This window comes from Kwoniella mangroviensis, chromosome 2, assembly GCF_000507465.2.
Source record: "Kwoniella mangroviensis CBS 8507 chromosome 2, whole genome shotgun sequence".
In the NCBI taxonomy this organism is placed as follows: Eukaryota; Fungi; Basidiomycota; class Tremellomycetes; order Tremellales; family Cryptococcaceae; genus Kwoniella; species Kwoniella mangrovensis.
In genome coordinates this window covers 1,808,999-1,834,573 of record NC_088828.1, presented here as the reverse complement: position 1 = coordinate 1,834,573, position 25,575 = coordinate 1,808,999, and the positions used below count along the sequence as shown (strand labels likewise).

General features: G+C 44.2%; 9 protein-coding genes and 1 non-coding gene across 10 annotated transcripts; 8 read left to right on the top strand and 2 right to left on the bottom strand.

The window, feature by feature from the left end:
• Positions 1-443: 443 nt before the first annotated feature.
• Positions 444-6,694, bottom strand: I203_107543 (uncharacterized protein; the record flags this gene model as incomplete). The annotated part of the gene is made up of 18 exons (XM_019145620.1): positions 444-502; positions 573-822; positions 933-1,018; positions 1,083-1,118; positions 1,183-1,726; positions 1,805-2,948; positions 3,010-3,097; positions 3,206-3,624; positions 3,711-4,420; positions 4,477-4,551; positions 4,608-4,631; positions 4,689-4,778; positions 4,849-5,418; positions 5,556-5,787; positions 5,893-6,061; positions 6,125-6,158; positions 6,219-6,283; positions 6,355-6,694. The coding sequence occupies 18 exons, from the start codon at positions 6,692-6,694 to the stop codon at positions 444-446; spliced, it is 4,935 nt and encodes a 1,644-aa protein (XP_019005439.1).
• A 670-nt stretch (positions 6,695-7,364) lies between these two features.
• I203_107542 (uncharacterized protein) lies at positions 7,365-9,391 on the top strand (the record flags this gene model as incomplete). The annotated part of the gene is made up of 6 exons (XM_019145619.1): positions 7,365-7,836; positions 7,950-8,342; positions 8,409-8,492; positions 8,588-8,604; positions 8,672-8,942; positions 9,009-9,391. The coding sequence occupies 6 exons, from the start codon at positions 7,365-7,367 to the stop codon at positions 9,389-9,391; spliced, it is 1,620 nt and encodes a 539-aa protein (XP_019005438.1).
• Positions 9,392-10,218: 827 nt separating this feature from the next.
• Positions 10,219-11,053, top strand: I203_107541 (uncharacterized protein; the record flags this gene model as incomplete). The annotated part of the gene is made up of 2 exons (XM_019145618.1): positions 10,219-10,348; positions 10,620-11,053. The coding sequence occupies 2 exons, from the start codon at positions 10,219-10,221 to the stop codon at positions 11,051-11,053; spliced, it is 564 nt and encodes a 187-aa protein (XP_019005437.1).
• Positions 11,054-11,762: 709 nt separating this feature from the next.
• Positions 11,763-12,032, top strand: I203_107540 (uncharacterized protein; the record flags this gene model as incomplete). Its single annotated transcript, XM_065518210.1, has 1 exon — positions 11,763-12,032. One exon carries the CDS (start codon positions 11,763-11,765, stop codon positions 12,030-12,032), a length of 270 nt encoding a protein of 89 aa, XP_065372940.1.
• Positions 12,033-12,201: 169 nt separating this feature from the next.
• Positions 12,202-12,316, top strand: I203_107539. The gene has a single exon (XR_002021885.2). It is a non-coding gene; the product is annotated as a 5S ribosomal RNA (ribosomal RNA).
• A 454-nt stretch (positions 12,317-12,770) lies between these two features.
• I203_107538 (uncharacterized protein) lies at positions 12,771-14,952 on the top strand (the record flags this gene model as incomplete). The annotated part of the gene is made up of 5 exons (XM_019145617.1): positions 12,771-12,888; positions 12,959-13,095; positions 13,163-13,742; positions 13,812-14,716; positions 14,785-14,952. 5 exons carry the CDS (start codon positions 12,771-12,773, stop codon positions 14,950-14,952), a joined length of 1,908 nt encoding a protein of 635 aa, XP_019005436.1.
• Positions 14,953-15,476: 524 nt separating this feature from the next.
• I203_107537 (uncharacterized protein) lies at positions 15,477-16,973 on the bottom strand (the record flags this gene model as incomplete). The annotated part of the gene is made up of 3 exons (XM_019145616.1): positions 15,477-15,876; positions 15,977-16,249; positions 16,420-16,973. The coding sequence occupies 3 exons, from the start codon at positions 16,971-16,973 to the stop codon at positions 15,477-15,479; spliced, it is 1,227 nt and encodes a 408-aa protein (XP_019005435.1).
• A 334-nt stretch (positions 16,974-17,307) lies between these two features.
• I203_107536 (uncharacterized protein) lies at positions 17,308-22,333 on the top strand (the record flags this gene model as incomplete). The annotated part of the gene is made up of 10 exons (XM_065518209.1): positions 17,308-17,660; positions 17,771-18,113; positions 18,175-18,277; positions 18,344-19,173; positions 19,253-19,637; positions 19,711-20,212; positions 20,302-21,153; positions 21,272-21,519; positions 21,590-21,688; positions 21,789-22,333. The coding sequence occupies 10 exons, from the start codon at positions 17,308-17,310 to the stop codon at positions 22,331-22,333; spliced, it is 4,260 nt and encodes a 1,419-aa protein (XP_065372939.1).
• An 897-nt stretch (positions 22,334-23,230) lies between these two features.
• On the top strand, positions 23,231-23,644 carry I203_107535 (uncharacterized protein; the record flags this gene model as incomplete). Its single annotated transcript, XM_019145614.1, has 1 exon — positions 23,231-23,644. The coding sequence occupies one exon, from the start codon at positions 23,231-23,233 to the stop codon at positions 23,642-23,644; it is 414 nt and encodes a 137-aa protein (XP_019005433.1).
• A 577-nt stretch (positions 23,645-24,221) lies between these two features.
• On the top strand, positions 24,222-25,489 carry I203_107534 (uncharacterized protein; the record flags this gene model as incomplete). The annotated part of the gene is made up of 6 exons (XM_065518208.1): positions 24,222-24,253; positions 24,324-24,573; positions 24,694-24,864; positions 24,969-25,075; positions 25,258-25,352; positions 25,413-25,489. 6 exons carry the CDS (start codon positions 24,222-24,224, stop codon positions 25,487-25,489), a joined length of 732 nt encoding a protein of 243 aa, XP_065372938.1.
• Positions 25,490-25,575: the final 86 nt, after the last annotated feature.

The following is a 25,575-nucleotide window of genomic DNA, read 5'->3' as shown; positions in this document are numbered from 1 at the left end:
GGCACATCTTCGGTACGACTTTTATATATACCCAGAGATCCCATTAGATGATATAAATAAATACCTACCTATTTCGTCGAATGTTACTTGCACGACAATGACCTGACACTTCAATAACAATGCCAATTGAATTGGCTCTGGATGCGATCTGATGACCGTATTCATTGGAATTCATGAAAAGGTTAAGTGTACCCAGACCAAAAACCAAGGATGATAACAGGAAAACACATTAAGTACATTAATCGTCTAATCACATACAATGTGATCGAAGCTCTGGAGCTCATACTATATATTCTAAAATCTGACCCAGACCCATACAGCACCAATAATCCAAGAACCCAAGACCAAGATCAAGACTTAGCACCTTTCTCAATTCCTGTCCGTATCTATTTATGTATATGTATAGTGTATGATGAATAGATCACAGCAAATGTCCTCCCTCACTACGACACGTGCATAGCTAATCTTCTTATGACCGGTACGTTCAACCAAGCAGGAACGTCTATTTGATGACACACAATAATTAGCATTGCGCACAATTTTGTGAATTTTGGAGGCGAAAAGGCGCTCACAAGTCTCCAACCCTGCTATCTCTCTAGGAGGAGGTAATTGGTAAGGTCCCACTTCATCCGTCTCAGGAGTCAACAGTAGATGATCCGATTTATCATCAGGTTTCACCCTCGCCGCGACAGCTTTTAAGATCTCGTTGGAAATGGGAGCTTCATAATCTGCATTATGGTATTGAGAGATGAGTTTTTGGATTTGAGAAGGTGAGAGAATCCAGCAGACGTCAAAGAGGATTTCAATATCGCCCATCGTTGCCTGTAACAATGACAAAAGGAAATTAGCATCATTCGATTAGAGGAAGACGTGATTCAACCAAATCCTCCAAAGTTAGATCATTGGGCATGTATGGCGACAGTCCAACTCACCTTCTTCAATTGTAACAACTTGGTAGCTTGCATGAGATGTTCAAGTTGCAGTAGCCCTTCAGGCATTTCATGGGATTTACACCATTCTGTAAAAGCACAGTGAAACACCGTCAGTTGACTTCACATGTACTAGACGCAGCAACAACTTACCTTCAATCCTAGTAATGTTGTATTGGATTTGCATCGCTAAATTTTCCCACCAAGACATCAGTATCACCCTATTACCATATCGTCAGAAAACTTCACTTACCTCTCTTCCACGAACAAAAGTTCCTTCTCATTATCAAATCATTAAACGCAATTTGACCTATCAACTTCAGCAACTCCGTGACGACCTGTTGCATTACACTCTCCTCCATGTAATAGCTCTTGAGGCATTTCCAAACTTTGTTCAACAGATTCAAGATATCATCCATTGTGGCTGTAGGTTGGGCGTTGGATCCCATACCAGATAACATCCTCGAGAACATCTTGCCAGTTCCATCGGCAGTGATGAAACCTGGTAAAGATTGGGATTCGATCAAAGCTGGTATAACCATCTTGGTTAATTTCTTTTTGATCTCCAACATTGTCGAGAAGTAGATGTTATATTCCAAAGAATCCAAGTCATGTTTGACGATTCCAATTAGACGTTCATAAGTCTCGAAATCGATGTTGGAATTGTCGGCAGAATCGAATCCTGGTCCATATCCTTGAGCAGCATCTTGTTCGGCGACACAGATGAACGATAGGACTTCTTGTACGTTGGATAACCAAAATACACCGGGCATAATGATATCTTCACCTTTGAATGACTATCGACATACAAGGAACAAAGTCAGCGGCACATCTCCCTTAGCATTGACATGATGAACTGAGGATTGAGCACTCACGATTACATGCTGCTGAATAGCTTGCATCACATTCGCCAAGAACCTCTCACTCTCCGTTATCATGCCCTGTTTCCACATCTCGTTGCTTACCAGACTGATCAAGTGAGCTGGGAAGATCACCTCCTTGGCCGACGGGGTATTGTGCAGAGATGGTTGAGGGATCTTTAGTTGGTATATCAATCCTTGTAACACATCTTCATCTAATGGTGCCTCATCTTCCAGCAATCTGATCATCTCGTCCGAGGCATTGTCTAGCACCGTGGGCAATGGTAATCCAGATGAATCTCTTGGTCGTACTGGTCCATTAGGTGGGAACATGACAGATACAGCTCGGGGATTGTTCACATTGTTCTTCTTGAATGAAGTGATCTCATCAGATAAGTTTCGAGCATGGTTGGAAGGTCCGGTACCGGTCGTCGAGTGTCTCCTATTTCTTCGTCTGGACGAAGATGGTTGTCGTTCAGAGTTCACTCCTAATTCCTGTAACGCCCTTAAGCCGTGAGGTTGGGTAGGTGATGTAGGTGGCTCTCGCTGCCTTTCATTCTTTGTCAAGGCATTCAGAGTATTATGTCGGGAAATCTGCTCTTTCGTCGAAGCTAATTCAGCTCTGAGACCAGCAATAGTATTCTGATCTTCAATGTTCTTAGCTGCCGCAGTATCGATAGTGAATTGTTTCTCCTCCATCTCAGCAGCTTGAGCAGATAATTCAGCTGTCAGTCGACTGATTTCCTTCTCTTGCTCGGCAACTCTTTCTGCGGTTTCTTTCAGTTGAGCATCCGTTTCAGCTTTAGCAGCTAGCGCTTCTTCGAATTGACTGAGAGGTACGGTAGGTTTAGCTAATTCAGCCTCATGGCCTTTAGCTTTGGTAGCGATCTCATCATGTTTGGTTTGCCATGACTCGATCTGTCGTTCAAGGGTTTTGATCTTGCTGGATAATTCTTTGTTATCGGCAGTTCGCTTTTGGAGGTTTTGAGTAAGCTCGACCACCTTGTTCTCGAGTTGGTAGGAGATTTCTTTGAATTTGCTAGCTGATTTAGCTTCCGCTTTGAGACCTCGAAGTTCTTGTACGGCAAGTTTACGACGCCATTGGGATTGCAGAACGACGACTTTGCGTATTTGAGCCAGATAGTTGCGACGAACGGAGCTGTATGATGGATGTGTGGTAAGCTATGTCGCCATTACTTAGCATGCAAATTTTGACTTACAGTCCTCGGAAGAGGGATTGGAGTTTGAGGACAGCCGATAATGTCCTTTCCTCAAGTGCTCTCTTTCTAGCATGATGACCTCGGACAACTGTCAGAGAAAGTTAGCATCGATAGCCCTTTTTCATTGACAATATACTTGATTATCTGTATTAAAAAAAAAAGAGTTGTGAATTGTAAGGAAGGCAGATCGACTCACCAGCTTGGATCTTAACAACGGCATTCCTGATCTCCGTGTACCTCTTCCTCGCCAGATACCCTCTCGCAACTTTCTGTATCTTGATCGCAGCAGATTCTTTCTTCTTCTCCTCCACAAACCTTCTGGCTAGTATACCTCTATACCAAGATTGGATCTTGATAGTAGACACTCTAAGCGTTTGATAATGTTTATAGGCAATCCTCCTCCTAACGTTCTTCTGGACTAGCGTGACTAGTTCATTCAATCGTTGGGTTCTGACAGATTCGAGGAATGCCAACATTCCCGCTCGGAAGAAGATTTTGGTTAGACCCATTTGATACTTGTCTTCGTCTTTGAGGGTCTTTTGGAGGATGAGCGAACAAAGTCCTTTGTAATCTGTGTTGGAAGACCATTCTTTCGATGAGACGAGCATGTAGTATCTGTAAATCACATTTAAATTTTCCAGTCAGCTTGCTGCTGCTCTAGTGAGCAGGGGAGATGATATGGAGTGGATCTCCTCGCTCACCTCTCAGCAAATTCTTCAAATGTCCATCTTGATGGATAACCAGCACAACTGATCCTGATAGTTTCCAAAACACCACAAGCTCTCAATTGCGCCAGTACTTGTTGGGGTTCCAATTCCCATGCTTTCTTCATTTCATTAGGCTTGATACATCTGATGTAATGAACGTTGGTGTTATTGATAGTATCCATCAAGCTGATCAAGGAATGTTTGAAGATGGATCCAAGTGTAGGTTTTCTTGTGGCTGCTCCGACTCTCTTGGCTGGACCTGGTCCAGCCGAAGCAGCGGTCTTCGTTTGATCACCATTAGGTTTCGCTGTGTTTGCCGCTGTCAAGGCTGCGTCCAACACCTCTCGGAGGAATTCATTTGAGGAGTTTTGCAGCAATGCCAAATGTTCATCTGGTACGGTATCCCTGTTCTTATCAATGAATCCATCAACATCATATGTGACATCATGAGCATAATGAGTGATGGTGAAAGCATTCTGATTGAATCGAGGTTTTTTGAACACTTCTTTCTGTTCAGGTTTGGTGAGTTGTTGATGAAGCTTATTGGCGAATGACGCATCGGCTCCGGCAGGTAATCTAGATTCTTCATCGAGTAAGGTAAGAATACCCATCTTGCCTTCGATGACATCGATACAAGCTTGGTTATCGGCAAACTCAATGAAAGTCCAATTAATCTCTTCTCGCACGTATTCTTCTTGTTCAAGCTGAAGACAGCATCCAATCAGTAGCTGTTCGAAGCCAAATTCACAGCTTCACTTACCTTGAATACATGAGCGTTGAATTCTTGTTGCAATTTCTCGTTTGCCCAATTAATACAGAATTGCTCGAAGGAGTTCTAAGGATTTCATCAGCCAATTTCCAGCAGATGCAAGTATACAAAACCAAGCTTACCTTCTTGAAGTGCTCGAAACCGTACTGTCAAAGCAGTGTCAAGTGTCAGATCATACAGGTATAATCGAGAACCCAACCTACAATATCAAGAACACCGATGAATTTGGTTGCTTTCTTAGCACCTTCACCTCCTTCGCCTAACAAACTCTCGTTGACGACCCCGACCAACCACTATACAAGCAAATTCATCAGCTATAGGACATGGTGTATCGCACGGACAAGGTGGACAGTCTGAACTCACATCGAAGAGACAAGAGTAAATGAACTTCGCTACCGAATCCCTCACCACCATAGCCTGAGCTGATCCAAGATTCGTAACGATCTTCTCCGACCTGGTAATAAGCTGTTTCTTCACTGTCCATTTTTTGAAATCCGCTATTGGCAATCCAAGCAAGTTGGTAGCAAGGGATAAAGCAGTATCGTCATCGGAAAGTACAGCGTCCGTTCTAGCCTGGGTGATCTTGATATTACCGATATGCAACAACGCAGCTAACAATCTAAAGATATGCCATTGTTTTTCCACAGAAATTCCAACGGTCGATAAAGCATTTTGAGTTTCTCTGAATTCTTTGGAATCGTCTACTCCAGGTATAGGCGTAGAAGTGGGTCCTCCGCCTGCCATATATGCGAAATCGGATGGATTGGACGACAAAGACAGATCTTTTTTCTCTTTCGATGGAGCTCCAGCTAGAAGTTGATAGAATATGTGATAGTTCCTCTCTGATTCTGGTTGGTACACTAAACGTGATCTTTCAAGAAGATAGGTACGTATTCTTGCTCCAACGATATCATGACTTTGGTCAAAGAGGATCTATGAAAGTATCAAAAGTTGTCAGTCGATACTATTCCCGTCAGATAGGACACCTCGAGTCATATTCAGAATCGTCTCTATTTCTCACTCTCGTGTCTGGGCTCTTTCCTCGAGAACAAAGTAAATCTGTTACTCACCTCAATGTATTTACCGAACCTTGAAGAATTATCATTCCTTGTAGTCTTCGCATTACCAAAAGCTTCCATGATAGGATTCGAAGCCAAGATTTGCTTCTCAACTTCACTCATCCCATCATCATCTCCACCGATCTCTCTGCGCCTTCCACCTGAATTTTCTGATTTGGTCGGATCGTCTACTGAGGCGAAATATCGCAAGATGAATTTGGCTGATACGGTTTTACCTGCTCCACTATTGAGTATGATGTAGCTTACATCAGCGAAGGGTCCACTTTCATAGTATGCCCAGTCGAATGATGAAGTGAGAGAAATCGTTCAAGGATCGAGCTTCACTCACCTTTCTCCACTGACCACGATGGTCTGATCTCCTGCACCTGTAGGATCCGTTCCTCCTTTTCCAGAACCACGTCTCATACAATCTAAAGCTTCTTCGGCGATAGCGAATAAGTGCGGTTCGAGCTCTCCCTTCTTCCTACCAGAATAAGCTTGGATAATCTCAGGGCCATCTAGAGCGAGACAAAAATCAGCTGGCATTCCTATACCTATTCGGGCCTAAAAGTGCAACTTACAGATCGCTAGAGGACTGAACGGGTTTAAGGCGACCTAAAGATGTTATTCCCGTCAGCTGTTGACCGAGGGTCCAGTCCTGAAGAGGTAGCTCACCAGTACGATACCAGAGTAGGTATATGGTAGATGTCTACTATATCTCGTAGCAATGGCATGGAGGACTTGCAAATGAGTCGAGGTTAGCACTATCATGTAGACTAGCAAGAGCTACAGGAGGGGATTGTGGGCTCACCTGAAGGTTCATTCAAGTTACTCAAACTAGCGAGATCTTCTGAACTTTCCAATAACGGTGGATTCCTCAACGGTGGCAATTGATCTTGACCTGGAGGTGGTGTAGAGGGCTGTATATTACCTGACACGGCATCCGCGCTGGCAGCTTGAATAACGGAGTATGGGAATTTGAGTGTTTTCGTCGTATTGGCATCGGTCTCATACGTTATCACCATAGTGCATTCCGATGAAGATGCCTCGTCAGACGGTAACGTCAAAGACGATACTGTCCCTGCTACCCATCCTGTATGAGGATCAGGTAACCATACTCTCGTCCCCTTTGTATATATCGATGATGACATCTTGCTTGGGTATATATGCTAGGTATGTTATGAATGGAAAAAGAGAGTTATATGTGATGATCCAACGAGAGTCGGTGGAGTGTGCTGGCAATGTAGGTGTGCAGGTGATGAGATGAATAGGTAACAGAAATCGTGTCCGTGCGTTATATGAAGTGTGTGAGTTGATCGACAACCCGGGTGTTGCTATTGAGGAGCGACTATATACGCCTGTTTCCTCTGAGGGAGTGAGTGTGTCGAGTAGCGATGGTGATGGTGATGAGGTGGAGATGACTACCACTAAGCCTCATGAGCCGATGAAAGGGATGTCAAAGGCGATGTGTGGAGATATTTTATGGGTAGTGCTCGAGTAGTGAGGAGTGTATCAAACACAGCTGAAACGGAAAGCTAGACTGGCAACCAGACAAAAAGACGCGACTGGGGAATAGACGCGTGGCAATCAACCGCATGGGAAAGACAGAGTAACAACGGAGTCTTATCGCTCTCCGGTACATGAGTTGGGTAAATGCCACATCATATCATGATCTAACACTGCTATTGTTTATCTCGGTCGGACCTTGCATACCTCGGCTATCACGCTTGGACTAAACCGAGTAGATATCATGTCCATTATCTACTCGACATGATCAAACTGTCGCATATCTAACTCCCTTCTCTGTCACTCTGACCCATCATGACATCTTTAGCTTCACCAGATGAATTCCAATCGTCCCTAGACCAGGTGATATTCCACATCCTGAACCGTCAACAGTCACTAGACACGCTACCCACTCTCCCATCTCCAACTTCCATCCAATCGACTCTCTCCAATTTGCCTACATCCCTACCGGCAAAGGGTCTTGGCACCTCAAATACCACTTCATACTTGATAGATAAGGTACTACCCGGTATACTACAGGCTCAAAATGGTCCTCGATACTGTGGATTTGTAGTGGGAGGAGTGACTCCCGCTGCTCAGCTAGCTGATATACTGTCTACGAGCTATGATGAGAACGTTCAGGTGAATCTGCATCAGCAGACTGCTTCGACCGCCATTGAACAGAGGGCGTTAGAACTGGTTTTGGATTTGCTAGATGTTAAAAGAAGTACTTTTCTGGGTAGGACGATTACGACAGGAGCTACGGCTAGTAATATCTTGGGATTAGGTGAGTTCTGCTCAGACATTTACGGGATGGACACTGGTCTCTTCTGACTGTCAGAAACGACTAAATTCCTTCGGTATCAAATACAATTGTGCTAATAACTTATGATCGCTTAGCCTGCGCAAGAGACCATCTGCTATCACAATCCCCTCACCTTCCCTCAGATTACTCCTGGGCAAGGGACGGACCTCCTTCATCGCCTACACTCCCTTCACCGCCGATCGTGATTTTATCGATACATCCACATTTCTCTATATCAAAAGCTGCGTCTCTAGTGGGGCTGGGTGGTGGACCGAGAGTCATCCAGACTGTACCTTCGGATCCAGAGGATGAGCTATCTTTCGACTTGGAGGAACTTGAGGAAAGGCTGAAAGTCGAGAAAGAGGTCGGTAGAGGAGTGATCATCTGTTATGGCCTGTGCGAAGTGAATACGGGTGGTTTTGGTAAGGGTCTGGATAGGATCGCGGAGCTGTCAACTGAATACGGAGCTTGGCTTCATGTCGATGGGGGTGAGTGACGTTTGGTTGACAGAGAATGTCAATTTCGCGATCATGCTGATCGTTCTTCGATATCAGCTTTTGGTGGATTCCCAGGATTGATGCCTGAATTATCAGAGTACACTAAGCATATGAATAAAGCGGATAGTCTAACACTTGATGGTGAGTTCATTCATTTGGGTTACCTATGAGCTTGGCTAAATCGTTCATCCGCCATTGGAATATTTGCTGATTTGAATTCGCTCTGTGTGATACAGGTCATAAATGGCTAAATGTGAGCGATTTTTCGAACTTATCTCTCATGAGTGGAGACGATGCATACTGATACTTCAGTGAGATAGGTGCCATACGATTGTGGCTTGTTCTATACCCGCCACGTATTCTCTCTTACCAACGTCTTCCAACCTCCCTCCGCTTCCGCACCAGCCTACCTAGCTTCCAACTCTACTCTCACCTCTACTCCAGCCCCTGATGATGAGAATACGCTCGAAGGCACAGTTCTACCAGCCGATGTACCCAGTCCGTTATTTGTGAATATCGAGAACTCAAGGAGGTTTAGAGCATTGCCTTTGTTAGCTAGTTTGTTGAGTTTGGGTAAAGAAGGTTATGCAGGTGAGTAATGGCGGTCCATTCCAAAGATATGGAGGTATGTTAGCCGACATTCATCGTCCTATGTAGACATAATTATAAGAAACATCCGATTCGCCCGCTCCATCGCGCGATACATCGATAAATCAAAATACTACAAACTCCTCAACCCATCTCCCTCCTACCTCTCTTCGGACGATGGTGAAACTCCCATCATACCATCAAACATCGTGTTATTCTGTCCAACTGCAGAATCACCTTTCTCACCATCCGATCTCTCGTCTTCAGTGAAATTGACAAAAGCTATCAATGACACGAGGAAATTATACGTCTCGTCTACCTCTTGGAGGGGTCAAGGTGCGATCAGGATGGCAATTAGCAATTACTTGACTGACAAAGGGAGGGATCTTAAGATTGTTTTGGACGTATTGGATAAGATTGGGAAAGGGGAGACACTGGAATACGAATTTTAACAACAGGTAAAAGGTGGTTCGATAGTGCGGAAAATAGTGCACCTAAAAGCTCGTCAAGTAAGCCTACCTTCGGCAAGGAAGGCGAAAAGGAGATACGATCAAGACTGAAGTCGATCTGTGCATGTTCGGGTCAGTGAATTTCACATACAGTAGATTAAACTTTGAACTAGACAAAGTGGAGAATATCAATCTATGCAAATCCGATGTGTACGGACGGGCCTTCTCCGGATGTGCGGGATCTCAAACCTTGCTGTTAGAAGCTGCCTTTCGGCAAAATCTATTGGTATCCATCCAGCAGTCGTATCGCGCTTAAATCTTCGCTTCATACAGTCTGTAAGCCTGGTGTATACTAGGCGAATACGAATACAGCAGTACAGTAGGGCAGGATGAATGATCCGAAAACTATCTCGAAACCGCGAAATATCTTGAACGGGGATTAGAATGAGATATAAAGGATACCTTCCATTGACCAAGTACTGTACATAGTTTCGTGGATGCATCATTCAGTCGGACAGTCAAGGTGAGAACCATAGATATATATGTTGACGTATTTGGAGAATCATCTGAGCTGTATGCAACTCACTTACTTTCATCTGACCTTCAACGTCAAGCGAATAAGTGAATTTTGAAATGTACAGTATCGGCTTCTCAGGGGTCTTCTGCACTGGTCCAGTACTTTATCGTAGGTACCTTCTATTGCTAAAATGTGCAAAGTATCCTATATATACGGTATAAAACTGCTACCTAAAGCCCATGATATCGAATTAATTATCACAGAAATATCTGTGAGTCATTCTGCAAACACAGTGAAAAGAGCACGCTTTGATATGAGTAACAATAGCAGTGGTGGTAATAAATTCTCCTTCTACCCTGATGGGTACCATCATGAAAGTGGAGTAGGAGATTGGAATAGCTCCACTGTTAGACCACCGAGACCTCATCAAGAGGATGTTGATCGTGAGTGACTTTCATACAGAAGGTGATGGACGTTTTTTCGAGTAAGACCGCGCCCAAGCTTAACGTTACCGTACACGTACAATTCCTGATTTATATACAGTACCTCGCACTGTGCTAATCAATCCTAAGGATTACCCTTTTTTTCAAAAAAAAGACGCCATTTTCGCCTCAAGATTGACCACCAGCATTTCAAACAACATCACCATCTCAAAAAGAGAAAGACGACAAGATGAAATCTCACTTTCGACTTACAAAAATCGTAATTACGTAGGTAAAGATGGTCTGACAGCTTCGAAAGTTTATCAGAACCTCAAAGAGAAATATGGTTTGGGTGGTCCTGAGCCTGCCACAGGGAGCAGTGTCAGACTTGCGATCAGTACCAACACCGAAGACGAAGAGTTACCTCGACCTGGTATGGTTAAGAGAAGAGTATCGGACATTGAATCTAACAGTGGTTCAGAGATCGCTCCTCATTATACTTCTTCTACCATGGCAAGTAATGCAAGACGATCTTCTGTAGGTAGTACAAGTCCCTCGACTCCTTCCAGTCCTAGGTTTTCTTTCTCCGCTGGTACAGGATCGTCACCACCCAGTCCTAGAAGACGAGGAGATGACTTGGTCTCTCCTGGTGCTACTTCTGGCCGAAAAGGATTGGGTATCATGGGACTTGATACTGCTTTAGAAGAATCTTTTGATGAAGCGTAACATTTTCGTCCAGCGATACACCCTCGAATTATTCGGCTTCAATCCTCAATATGTTCTGACTTGATGGAAAGATTGGGAAAAAATATCATACACACTTATGTTTCTATCCTTGTGTGTATAGATGATATTAAGAAAAAGAATGCATGCTCTGTCTTGCCAAAGCAAAATCCCGTATCAGTCCTCTGAGATCCTTTCCAGATAGGGTTCTGCTGTTGTCCTTTGCTGTACCATCTAGAAGGATCGGATCCCGCTGCACGCGGGGGAGAATCGGCAGTCTACAGTTCGATCCTTTGGGAGAAGCGGAAGCTTCATGATAGCCATTGTGGAATTCTCAATTAACAACGCTTCTTTTGCTCTCTACATCCGCTGAATTTACAGGATTCGAATGAGGATCACGTTTAAAGACCGTAAGGAATGGAAGAAGGAGGTAGGTCCCGAAGTGATCGGATATGATGGTTAAACCTATCTTCACATCCTCTCTGGAGTGGGTTGGAGAATCGTCTCATATTCAAACTGGGTTTCCGAGATATACATAAAGACTTATCTCTTAAGGACGAAGCCTGATGATCACTATACGTACACATTTGCGACTAAAGGTGCAAATCAGAATGAGAAGAAAGAATCTTGAAATTTCTCTGACCTCCACGAGTAAGTAATCGAATGTCGATCTGACACCGTAGGATGCTGAACAAGAATTTTGTCGAAAACAATGGACCTTTGTACGGTCAAATCGCATCATGTCCCTAATCTCACTAATGGTACTGCAGCGGCAGAATGCTCTACGCCAACACCTTCCACGTCGAGGAGACGAAGAATTACTCCACTTGAGCGAGTGGTAGCCAATGGAGATGACGATCTCGGATTCGCTGAGAGGTCATTCTCAACTCTCCGTGGCACTAGTCATTCAGATACGACCTCAAATGCTGATGATAACAGTGGTACAAACGATCCAAGGAATGATAGTCTTCACCCTCAATAAATGAAGGTTCGGAATGGGCAAGAGGACTTTACGGTTTGGAAGTGATTAATATATCGTGATATTCTATCGTGCACACTTCCTCTACAAATCGAATATATATGCATTTCTCGACGTTTCCAACATTCTGTTTTACGGTATATAGCGTCTCCAACATTCGCAATCTTCCATCTACGGCCATAGAACTCAGAAAACATCGCGTCCCGTCAGCTCCGCGCAATTAACCTGGGTGTCGCTCGGTTAGTACCAACGTGGGGGACCAGTTGGGAATCCCGAGTGCTGTAGTTTTTTGCATTTTTGAGTACATCTCTCTCGTACAGTCCATCATCATCAGGTCCTCGCTCTCTTCCTTCTTGTTGCCTTGAGCATGCATGCATTGTACTGTACGTGGTAGCTGGTAACCTACATACATGTCAATTGTAGTGACGATTGCAACCATGGCATCTAAGTGATGGTGATCTCGTGCCACACGCGTCCTGTCACACGCCACTGACAGTATAGCAAAGCATGGTTGAGTCATTCACGGGGTGGCTGAACAGAACGCGTCTTACTTCGACCGTATGAGTTACCCTGAACATTTCATGTCTCGATCATCATTCATGCTTCATGCTTCAACTTCCTTCAAAGGTCCATATCGATCTTCCTTGACTTCCTTGTAGATCTTATCGTATATATATCCTTGTCATACCGTCTTCTTGTCATCGTCATAGCATATACATACAAGAGAAGGGAGAAGGGAGGATGTTGTTGAACGAGCTCGTCAAATCAGGTCCATTGGCCAAGATCTGGTTGTCTGCCCATCAAGAGAAGAAGTTGAGTAAAGCTCAAGCTTTAGGTGTGGACGTAGGGGAAAGTGTGGGTGAGTAGCAGCCGATTCCTACACATCTGAGCGTTTCAATAGAATCTGACGCTTGCATGCTCGACCATAGATGCTATATTGACTCAAGATGCCGCTCAACCACTTCGATCGTCTGGACCATTGATGTTGGGTGTCGTAAGGATCTATTCGCGTAAAGTTGGATATCTGTTTGATGATTGTAAGGAAGCTAGAGAACGTATATCACTTGTGCGTATGATGCCACTGCTATGCTCCCATATCCACTGGTGCTTACGCTTCGCGTCCTACTTCCAAGGCCTTCCGACCTGGTATGGTAGATTTACCCGAAGATCAAGTACGAGCGTCCAAAAATGCCATTACTTTCCCGGATGTACGAAACGAATTTGATTTCTTAGATTGGACTTGGACAGGTCCATCGTTCACCCTCCCCGAAACCACCTCAGCGGCAGAACCTCCTATCAACTTACCTCGTTCTCGTGAATTCGGTGCATACAATTTCGGTCGACCAGCCGCACCGTCCATATACGGTGGATCAACTGCCGCGTCCAGAGCTTCTCAAGATCTTGGTGAAAGTGCTCTCGACTCGAATGATTTCTCCGGGATCGATCTAGGGTTGAATCTGGAAGGAGAAGGTGACATAACAATGGAAGCTGGAAGAGATGTGATGACTCCCATGTCTAGGTATAGTAGGGAACGAAGTTTGGGCGCAAAGCAACGAGGAGCGAGTAGAGAGTCGGTCGGATTAGGTAGTATACAAGGTGGTGATATCGGTGGGATCGAACCGGTAGATCTTGGTTTAGACTTTGAGAATCTGGATCAACCATTGCCACTACCTGAATTGGAAGTTCTAGAAGATGATAGAATAAGGAGAGAGAGTAAGTCTGCTGTTCCTATAGTGAACTTCCGCACAAATATTAACCGGGTTTTTCTTTTCTTTATTGTAGCATCTGCTTTATCGACACCACCTCCTCTTTCCCCACCACCTATTTCAGCCGATATTGCCGCTCAAATCGCTGCTGTCCCTCAGGCAGCTTCCAAAGCTAAGAAACAGAGACTCGTGCAAGCTGATGCCGAACTCGAACTTCCCGATGAACAACGAGACCTATCAGCTATACTGGGCCAAGAACGATATATTCCTTCTGATCCCGAAGCTGTCAGACTCCAAGAGATCATGGCCGATCCTTCATCCCACTTCTTACCTATCATCAGGATCGGTGGGGAGAATATGATTTTCGCTGGACCTCAAGGATTAGCACCTGAATTAGCTGAACTGTTCACCTTCCCTTCCAACGTTCTTCGTCGAAGTAGAGGTGCAGAGGAAGAAGGCGAACGAGCGTCCAAGAGACCTAGAATACAAGGAGAAGAGGAAGAGGAAGACATCGAAAATTTAAGAAGGGTTGAGAGGGGGAGTGAAGTTCCATTTGAGATGCCTTCAGGGTACGGAATTGAAGGTATGGGAGGTGACGATTCGTTCGCATTCCAACCTGAAAACTTACCGTATGAAGAACCCCTCCTTACTACACCTCGTGCCGAACGTGTCGTACCGAGAGAAAGAGAACCTTCGATCGCATATTCCAGAGCGGAATCGATAGCCAGGGAAATTCAATATGGCGGAGAAGCTGGAGAGTTCCTTTTATCGATGTTTGATTCTCGAACGTCTGCTGCAGCAAGGGAAGAGTTCTCGCAATTGAGTCAAAGTCAATTGTCAACTCCTACCAAATCGAGTGAGAAGACGACTGCGAGTGGGTTCTCGAAGAACACCAGTATGGCTATGGGCTTGTTGAGGAAGGAGCTGGATGCGATAGAGGAGGAAGATAAAGTGGTCTCGTTTGAACAGTTGGCTGAAAAGGTGAGTCTTCATTTTGAAACAGGACGATTGATTGCAATGTGTTGACATTCTGGGTTTTGGTGATTTAGTCCACCAAACGAGCAGCTTCTTCATTCTTCTTCGAGCTTTTGGTTTTGGGTACTCGAGATTGTGTGAAATTGGAACAACAGACTCCGTACCAAGATATCAAAGTTCGAGGTAAAGATAAACTCTGGCCTGAAGGTGAAGGTGTAGAAACTGTGGACGTAACCGCCTAGGATAGGAAATGGGAAATGTAAGAGAAAGTGGTCAGTTTCAGTTGATATTTGTATATCGAGAAAATGGAAAAGGGTAAAACAAAAAAGTGTCTTGCTGCTTACTGCCTTTTCTGTTCTTTGCCGGTCAAAGAGATAATCTCTCGTTACTTATGTGTGTTATAATTATATCGTGGTTTTATGTTATATATCGTACGGTTTCTTGCTTTGGCTTTTAGTTCATATCATATTTCATTACAAATATCTATCCATATCCATAGGGTTTGCGACTAGGATGATCCAAATTATGACAATACGAATGATGTATATGCAAATTATGTGACATGATCAATTGCTTTCTATGAAGACAATCTCGATTCTGACTTGTAACTTGGCGATGTGTTATCTCTGTGCTCAGTATTGGATATATGTCGAGATGCATGCTTATGTCAACAGAATGTATCGTATCAATGCTTAACAATCCACTATCGATCCACCTAATCTATCGCTATATAGTCGATCTAAGGTTGTACAAAGTTCCATCTAGCTCAATCCCTTTCTCTATCCCACATGACTTGTTCATCATCAACTGATGATCCACCACTATTCCAAGGCAATCTCCCACTAAAGCTCGTACCGTATACATCCCTATAATCATCCAACGAATCAAATTCTTTATGATCCTGTAAAGGGGGACACCATTCGAATAATTCAATTAATTGGGGGTTGGAAATATGATAAGGATGATATTTTATATATGGATTTCGTAAGAGTTTCTTAGTTGATAAAGGTGGATGACAACCTGTTGGAGAATTTAAGAATGGTTTGAAACCGAATTTCAACTCTCCTGCGTAATGTTTAGATAAATCGGGTAGGTCATCGTTGATCCCTAGGTAAGTGAAGTTGGTGAGGGGGAATGAAAGTGCTGACCGATGAAGATTGGTGAACCTGCAATACGACGTTCACGTATAAAATCAGCCATCCATCGATACCACTCTTTTCATCTTGAGACATGCCCAGAAGTGCCCGTAAGCGAAAGACAGCTCACCGACGCTCCTTCATTCCATATCCCACAACGGTGATCCTCCTAGGATACCTGTCGGTAACCTCCTTGAACCTCGCTATGGAAAATAACAAATTCTCATAACTGTCAAGAGCGTGCTCTTCGGTCGCTGCTCGCAGATTCAACGACAAGGGGGTTCTGGATTCTCCTTGTTCGGCTGGTATGGGAGTGGAAGGTAAGAGGTCGAGGGCATGGGCGAGGTTATGGTATGATAGAGCTTCTGGAAGTGGTGGGGAAGGTGGGACACGAGTTGCTCCACTGTGTCATCGCCATGATCATATTCAAACAGTCAAAATCGGCACAGTCAGTTACTTGTGCTGAAGTGGATATTGAATATAGTAGGTATTGATATGGTCGGTCTGTTGTGATCTTCGTTGAGAACTTGATGGGATGATAACCCAGAACAGAAAAGAGAATCAACCACTCACCCAGAAAACACTAGTAGAGCTTTATTATCCTTCTTCAGCTCCTCCACGCCCCTCTGTATATGTTTGACATACGTCCTGACACTCCCACCTTTCTGCATAGGTTCCAATATCCAATCATCATTCTCATTCACTTTACTCGCATCGTGTCCTAGCCAAATAGCATGTCCTGGTACCATTATCAGATGGTCTAAATCGTTATACCGTGAATCACGTTCTATGGTAGTCTCTATAGAGAGCGGTATACCGGACCTCAGCTGAGAGGGAGTAATTAGGTCGTCCCATCCTTTACTATTCACCTTACCATTCCTGAGCCTAGAAGAGGACGATGAGTTGAATGTGCTTGATGAAGGTATAAGAAGGTAATTTAGATTGAGTATTAGTGATCCTGATAGGCAGAATAGTAGTAAGAATACCGCCAAGTTGGTCAGACGAGTACGTGATCGAAGTGTTTGTAATATCTGCTGAGAAGAGGATAGGTTATGGTTGTGGTTTGCTGGAAGGGATGGGAAATACGTTCGATTCCGCTTGGATGTTGAGGATGGGAGAGGTAACATCTCGTGGGGTGTCTTCGTCTTCGGGATGGACTGTATATTCCAGCCACGTCACCCAGACCGAAGCTATCGGATTATCTTGCTTCTCTTCGTGTCTAAGCAAGTTGCAGGAATAAGGATACTATACGAAGAGTTGATGATCTGATTATGTTGAATGAGGCTGAATGGAAAGGAATAACAAACTGAGATGTCTGTACGTTGATTTCGGTCAATTCCAATTCACGTTGAACCCAAACCCCGAATTACGAGAGTCGTCAATCCCATGTTCATCTTCACATTCTCATGTTCATTCCTTTGATGATCCCTCATGATCCCATCCAACATGATCTCATAGACAATGCTATCACCCGCTCAAGTTCCCCTCCCATCGTCACCATCATCTACAACCGCATCTCGACGATCATCCTCTTCGGCCCCCTTTCATCCTTCACCGCTCTCTTCGCCCTATACAGCCTTCCGACCTCGACTGCATCGTAATCCCACTTCTCTAACCATCCGCCAGGAGGTAATTGATCCCTTCAAGGAAGGATCGATTATCAGTGTCAATCAGCCTGTAGGATCCATATCGATCAGTCCGAATAGTCGAGATGTTTGTCTAGCTTCGAGAAAGGGTCTGTATATTTTGGATTTGGTAAATCTCAATAATGCACCGAGGTTTATACCGCAGGGCGGGACTTGGCAGATCGCAGAGTGAGTACCCCTTTCGAACTGCATGTTATACCTGTGGCCTGATGCGGATGTTCTGCTGAGAATTCTCTTTGGATCTCCGTGGGGACTTGCTAACTAATCTTGCGACCCAGCGTCCAATGGTCCCCTCATCCCGCAACATCCAATCTCATACTGTCCACCTCATCCCAAAAACTGCTCGTATGGGATCTAGGTGCCCAGAAATCCTTAAAGAAGAGTATCGATGCGCATGCTCGAGCAATCACCGATATTAATTGGCATGCTCTCAATCCGAACCTCATGGCGACCGTGTCGATGGATGCGGGGATACGAGGATGGGATTTAAGGTGTTGGGATAGACCGTTCATGCGTCTTTGTGCGTGGGGAGCGGCAGGTACGCAGGTCAAGTGGAACAGGAGGAATGAATTCATATTGGCGACGGCTCATAACAACTTGGTGCAGATTTGGGATAATAGAGTAAGTGCTTTATCCACGACAGGTCATGGAGGATCACTGATAACATTGGATTGTCGAGTAGAAAGGTTCGGTACCGCTCACTACTATCAATGCGCATGGGTCTAAGATATATGGTATAGATTGGGATAGAAGGGATAGGGAGAAATTGGTTACTTGTTCACTTGGTGGGTATTTCCCTCCCACGTCAAACTCGAAGTACGCTGACATCGCTGTCCGTCATATGACATCAGACAAGACTATCAAATTCTGGACCGTTCCCGAACTGCGTTCTTCTTCAACTAGCATCATCGACTCTGATCCATTTACAAATGTCAACCCACCCGATAAACCCACTTCGATCATCACCACTTCCTATCCCGTCTGGCGGGCACGTAATCTACCTTTCGGTCGAGGTGTCCTGTCCTTGCCACAAAGAGGAGAACAGGCCCTGGAGCTATTCGCTCCAGATGATGATACGCCGGTAGAACGCTTCGAGGGACATGAGAATGTCGTGAAAGACTTCGTTTGGCGTGTACGAGGTGGAGACGATGCCTCATTCGACGATAGGGATTTCCAGCTAATCACATGGGGCAAGGATCGTACTTTGCGTATATGGCCGGTCGAACGTGGTACAATGGAGAAAGTAGGATATCGATATGGTAGTACAATCGATATGTTGTTTTCAAGAAGGGGTGCAGCAGACGTAACTTATACTGTTGATCCTTCAGCTTCCGAAGATGTGGAAGACAATGTAAAGTTACCACCACCGGTCGTCAATCCAAGTAATATAACCAGACAGAAATTGACCCAAAATCAAAATAAAGCCAATGAAGCTGGTATGACGAGAGGTGGAAATAAGGTAAGAGGAATGGATCAATTGGAATGGTTAACAAAAGTGGTCAAGACTGCTCCATCACCTGAAGCGTCGACTGTACCAAGTAGAATTGGATCGGTCAGTAGAAATCCAAGTAGGAGTAGAGGTCAGAGTGTTGAAGGAACTAGGACCGAGTGGATAACGTTGAAAGACGAATTGGTGTGGTTGAATAAGTTGTTTCCTAGACCTAAAATCAATTTTGAAAAGGTAAGATCATGATATGCTGTTCATTCCCGTGTTAGTAACATATGAGATATTGACATTTTTTACATTTTTTGCTTCTCAGATCGACCTGGCTCAACGTAGATTGACCATGTCGATGCAAGGACCTTGGGCGAATGGCGATAGGATGGCATTCATCAGAATCCATTGGTCTTTCCCACCGAATTACCCCTTCGGACCTGAAATCCCTACTTTCGAATTGGAAAGAAATCCCACTGTATCACCTATCACGAGACAGATCATCGTCACTACCATCCAAGAAAGACGAGCGCACAATAGGCAATGTCTAATCTCCACGACTGGATTCTTACTTGGTTCACATGAACGAATTGGAAGAAGGTTGATTGACGAGGAAAGTGATTCAGAGAGTGAAAAGGGCGTGGAGAATCAGAGACTGGGCAATGTTCCGATGTTGATCAGGACATGTGGTGCTACTTTCGGTCCTCATGGTGAGGTTTCTCTCTACCCATGCTAGAAGGTACATCAAATGCTGAATGGTGTTTGTCTAATTCAATCCTATAGGCCAACTAGTCTGTTTCTTCCCTAAACAAGTTATTTTACCGCGGACACGAATAACCTCCAGATCGCCATCAATCACTCGAGATATCAATCCTTCACCGATGATCAAAGCCATCACCGCCCTGGCTAGATTACAAAACCCCCACAAAAGGAATGCAGTAAGGTATAAACCGCGTTTGAAGAAGTTCGAGAATGTCCCTCCAACGCAGGTCCAAGCTGGATCGACGATGACGATACATGACGTTTCGTACTATTCTCAACTCCATGCTGGATTGGCTAAAGTTTACAGTACCACCTCTCTCGAGAATAATCTTCGACATGCACTTGATGCGAAGAAACTTGATCATGCTGAAGTGTGGTCAACCCTGAGAGGAGTATTATCTGATCCTGCACCACCGGCTTACTCGGCTCTACCTCCACCGATGGCTAAGGTGAATGATGTTAGGAGGGAAAGATATGACTGGGAGAGGTCGATGGTGAGAAAGAAGAAAGTAGTTGATCAGATGTAAGTCGACCATCTCTGCCTTCAGCTTCAATAAGGGATGTTTCCTAAGATCCTAAAAACGAATAAAGCTGAATGAATACATCACACAGGTTCGCGGTACTACTTGCCGAGAGGAATTTCCAACTTCTCGCCTTGGTATCTTGCATACTGCTGAACCACGAAAGGACAACATATATCCCTCCACCAGCAGAGACTGTAATCAGTCGTAGCCCAGAACAAGATTATTTCACCTTACCTCGATTCACCCATTCTCAAATAACCCCCACTCGACAACGCACGGCCGGTGGAGGTGGTTCACTACCACATAGCCCTACTACCAATTCGAGTTTTAGAAATTCAGGTTGGTCTCAGATGCTAAATCCTTCTGCAATATCTCTTAGGGGAGCGTTAACTCCTAAAGATAGAAACTCATTTTCGGATTTGCCTTTCTCAAAAAACCAAAGCCAGATCCAAACTCCGGGTAGTTACAGTTACGAAGATGTTTCTTCACCTACTGGAGGCGTGTTCATACCTACACCTGCATCTGGGTCGGGTATAGTAGCTGTAGGAGGTACAAAGAAACTGGATAGTCCTCGACTAAAAGATAAAGACAAGGATAATGCCAGTGGAATTGTTAGACCCAAAATGGCACAGTCTATCTCGGCATCTGCTTCTCCACCTGTCATCACACCTCTCAAAAGCTCTGGTACAGAAAGGTCGTATACTAGTGAAACGAACACGAACAAACACAAGGTTTCCTTTGGGTCTGCATCGCCTCTAGGTAAAGGATTGATGACTCGAGCGGGGACTGCTCCGCCGCCTTCGACAGGACATCATTCGAGTGGCTATAACACGCCTGCCGGATATGATGTACAGACCCCGAATGGATCGATGGGAGGAGCTCCAGGGAGGAGGATGATTAGAGGATGTGCGATAAGGTTGGATTTCCCAAGGGACGATAGGTGAGTCAGATCTGCATATATCGACAATCATGTTCAGCATGTCCTATTAGTTTTTCGTGTATGACACCCATCAGGTGTAGCTTGCGAACTCGGCTGATATGTGAATATACGAATTTAGTCCACCACTTTCCCTCCTTTCGGAAGATATCAGACCCCAATGCGAACTTTGGAAACTCTCCTATGCTGATTTCTTACTACGTATGAACTTGCTTGAAGTCCGAACCGAATTGATGAACTACCAATTCACGAAGACCACCGATTTGTGGAGTGTTAGTAAAGCTGCAAGTGGAGTTAAGGTGTTAGAAGAAAAACGGAAAACCGGTTCTATCAGTTTAGACGATAACGGATTACATTCCCATGCTCAAGGTGGGTCTATTGTATCGTCTTTCATGTTATCAGACAGATTGGCTGACTCCGACTATGACCTTGTTGATAGTTTGTATATCGTGTTCGGGTCATATAGAAGGGAATTGTCCAAGTTGTAATAAACAGCCCAAGAAGGCATTGTGTTCCTACTGTAGATTACCTATAAAAGGTGAGTACGACAAGGACACTCCTTGCTTCTTCTTTTAGATTTCTGTTTTTAGAATGAAAAGTGCAATCCGTTGACTGTCGTTAATTGTTTTGTTGACCAGGGCTATCAATGGGATGTTCCATCTGCGCACACAAACTACATTCCAAATGCTTTAAACTCTACTTCCTCTCACCCATCACAACGCCCATGACATGTCCTTCATGTTCCTGTTCGTGTCTTGCTCATAGAGGGATATCCACACCTTATTATTCGATATCCATAAATACCAAACCTTCACCCTCAATTACTCGAGGATTCGCAAGAGGCAATATAATCACACCTGTTTCACCTCCTTCCCTCAATACTTCCGAAGGAGGAAGGGGGAGAGTGACGTATGCTAGTCTAGCCAAATTGGGAAGTATAAGGGAAGGTTTGGGTATAACCAATACTCATACAAATACGAACACCAATAGCAATGCGAATTCGAGTATGGATCGGTCGACGTCGAACACGGGCATTGGACTAGGAGGCGCGTTAGGGTTAAGTCCTGAAGGTGACGATACCGCTGGACAAGGACAGGGGAAAGATGGACAGAAGAATGAGGGATTGTTAGCGAGAGCTAGATGGGGTGATGGAGGGTTATTGCATTGGAAAGGTCATGGATAGCTGCGAGAGAAGAGGTGTAATCGTATTTTTGGTTGTAAATTTCGTACACATGGTATATGTTGAAGGATATGAGACAAGGTTCAAACGAGTCTATGATGTTGGTTTATCTATTGTATAGAAGGTAGCGAGGGACCCAGCTGCGATTTTCCATCGCAAGACTATCATGCTGTTTTTATCCTACTTTCAATCATAGGCCTTGCCCCTCCTATATTCATCTGCAAGTAAGCAATGACTCTGATTTTCTGATTTTCTGATTTCCATGTTCGTGATCCGACTTCCTATTGTTCACGTTTCACGCACGGATGTCTCACCTGTCCTCTCCGGCAATCGGCAACCGGAAAAAACCCGGTTCCTGAAATTGTCTCTGTTCAAAGCTGAAACGAAGCCGGAAAAGATTTCCCATTGTTCAGAGTATCAAGATGAAACTCAAGACAATACGAGCGAGAGCATGCTGCTGTCGAATCTCTTGTACATTCCCATAGTAGGCTAGATGACTGCTTTTGGTGGTGAGACACACTTCTAAAGAAGGTCCAAGGAGCTGTTTGAGGATCTGTTTGTGCGTAAAATCGTTATTGTCTGTTGGGACGCACAGACATGAAGCTTACTTATAGAGTTCATCGTCGTCTTTTCTGAGTCCAGTGAGGTCAGAGATGAGGCAGAAGAGCAAGGTGCGAAGCTTAAGAGAAGAAATATATAGTGTTATAGCTATAGGAGGTGCTCATACGCAAGACATAGATGTATATATATGTACCATCCGACACCCATTCCACTTGACTGATCCTCTATCACTCTATCATCTTATTGCACATACCCTTTATACTGCCTACATTGCAGTTCTATCTAATCACCTAGCTCCCGTACTAACATACACTCCTTTACACCACACACACACACACAATGTCTCATTACGATTGGCCCCTCTCACCAATATATGAATTTCCCCTCTCTTCCTCCTCCTCCTCCTCATTCGAGCCGATCTCTGAAATACCAGAATCCTACCAACTTACCTCCTTATCAATCAGCTTATCAATCTGCAAAGCCCGATCTACTGTCCTTGCCCTCCTACGAAGGCAAGATGATGAACCTCAAGTGACGACTTCGCCTAAACATCGAATGAAAAGAGCCAAGGATCTAAAGACGCTGAGAAGAGTCATACCAGTTTTGACGATTTTGTTGATCATCCTCACATTCAGTTATTTAGCTGTAAGACGAGAGCCTGGTGTTGATTGGAGGATGTATGGGTATGAGAAGAGGTATGTAGTGGGTTTTGAGGGGTTAGGTGATATGGTACCTACTGGATTAGTAGAGTGATCGATTGACTTCAGTAAGACATATATCTTCGATATTACTATATATACTTGCATAACACAAAGAAGGAGTACAAGCTTATGTATATATTAATCATGTAGATTTCAATCGATCTTAATTGAGTGTAGAATGTAGATGTCATTTCCACTTTGGTCGAGGATGAAAACGGACAATTAATGTACTCTCCTTTCGTTAATTTATAATTTTATATCATATTCTTTTGATATTGTGTGTTTTCCTCTTGGATCATGTTTTGTACATCCTTTGTCCAGCAGGTATGGAAGATGTATCTCTATATGTAGTTTCCACTCAGCAGACAGAGAAGACCAACCTTGGGATGGATCTCCACTTACCCGTAACTTAGTCGTCTATGGTGGGAGAGAGAGGTTAAGTTGCTACCGTGGGAGAGTGGACACGTGTTACGTTGTGTTGACACTTACTCGATGCTACCACTGACTGAACGACTGAACGACTGAACAACTGAACAAGAGCAAAAGTGTTTAATATCTCCCACATACAGCAAAAAATAATCTCAAGATTCATTGAGGACCGAATATCTATAAAAGATAGACTGCACAGGATGTCCAGAGATCCATACATAGACGTCAAGCGGTGAGTCTCGGAGTTTCTCGCTTCACTTTATTCTGTCAATATCTGATTTGTCTTCTTTGCTGTGCCATAGAGAGATCGAATCGACCCTCTCTACCTTACCAGACCTTTTATCCGCCCACGGCTCATCCGACCCATCGTCCTCAACATATTATGAAATTCAAGAGGAGTTGAAAAATACCCTTCAGATCCTCGAGGGTGATTTGGAGGATCTGGAGGAGAGCGTGAGGGTCGTAGAGGGTATGGGTGATAGGTGGGGGATATCACCTGATGAAGTAGGGAATAGAAGGAGTTTTGTCGAGAGGGTGAAGAAGGATATAAGAGTGAGTTCCAATTCAAGACTGAATTCCCCTTTGTTCTTCCTTCAGCGAGTTGGTGTTAGCTTGTGCTTGCTAATCCTGCAGGCATCTATGTGTCAAGCTAATGGATTTGTTATTGAGTAGGGATTGAAATCAAGAGTGACACCTAACAAAGGAAAAGGAAAAGCGAAAGTGAGATCCGATAAGAATGGAAGGTACAAGGATAATCCGGATATAGATTTGGAAAGGGGATATAATGATGATGATGGGGATGATATGGAGGAAGCCAAAAGATGGGAAGCGGAGCAGCAGCAGGTGAGTCCGGTGTAGCTCTCAGTCCATCATACGGAAGATATCTTGAATTAGGTGGTTTGAAATGATGGCATCTGATATCTTCTTCTGTTCTGTGGGAAATATAGCTCCTCGTTAAAAGGCAGGACGATACACTAGGTGTTATATCTGGTACACTCCATACGCTGGCCAGTCAAGCGGGTCTGATAGGCAGTGAAGTAGCAGAGCAGAGCGAGTGAGTGTCTCGACCTCTGTTCATGTCCAATCCTCACAAATCGACAAGTACCGCTTCCTTGAAAGGGTCCAAGGCATAAACACATAATTGGTATCCTTGGTCTCTCGACTTGCTCTCCAACGCATCGGTCAACGATTAAAACGATTGATATAAGCTAATCGTTTTCTCTGTCCAATCAATAGGATGCTGGATGATCTGGGTAATCGCGTAGATTCGACAGATACCAAACTCCGTAAAGTCCAGAAATCAATGTCAGATTTCATAAGGCGTAATGAAGGTAAGTGCAATTCAGACTACTACGAAACAGTAAATTGAACTGATGTCGATAATGTCGTAGAAACCAAGTCAGGCTGGTGTATAGGTATATTAATTGTCATACTGATGATTCTGTTATTACTGGTTATCATAACGTGACGCCAGAATCTAGAAGCAGGACAGTTCAATGCCAATAGGCTATTGACAGATAGGAAACATGGACGTCATCTAAAAGTTGTATATAG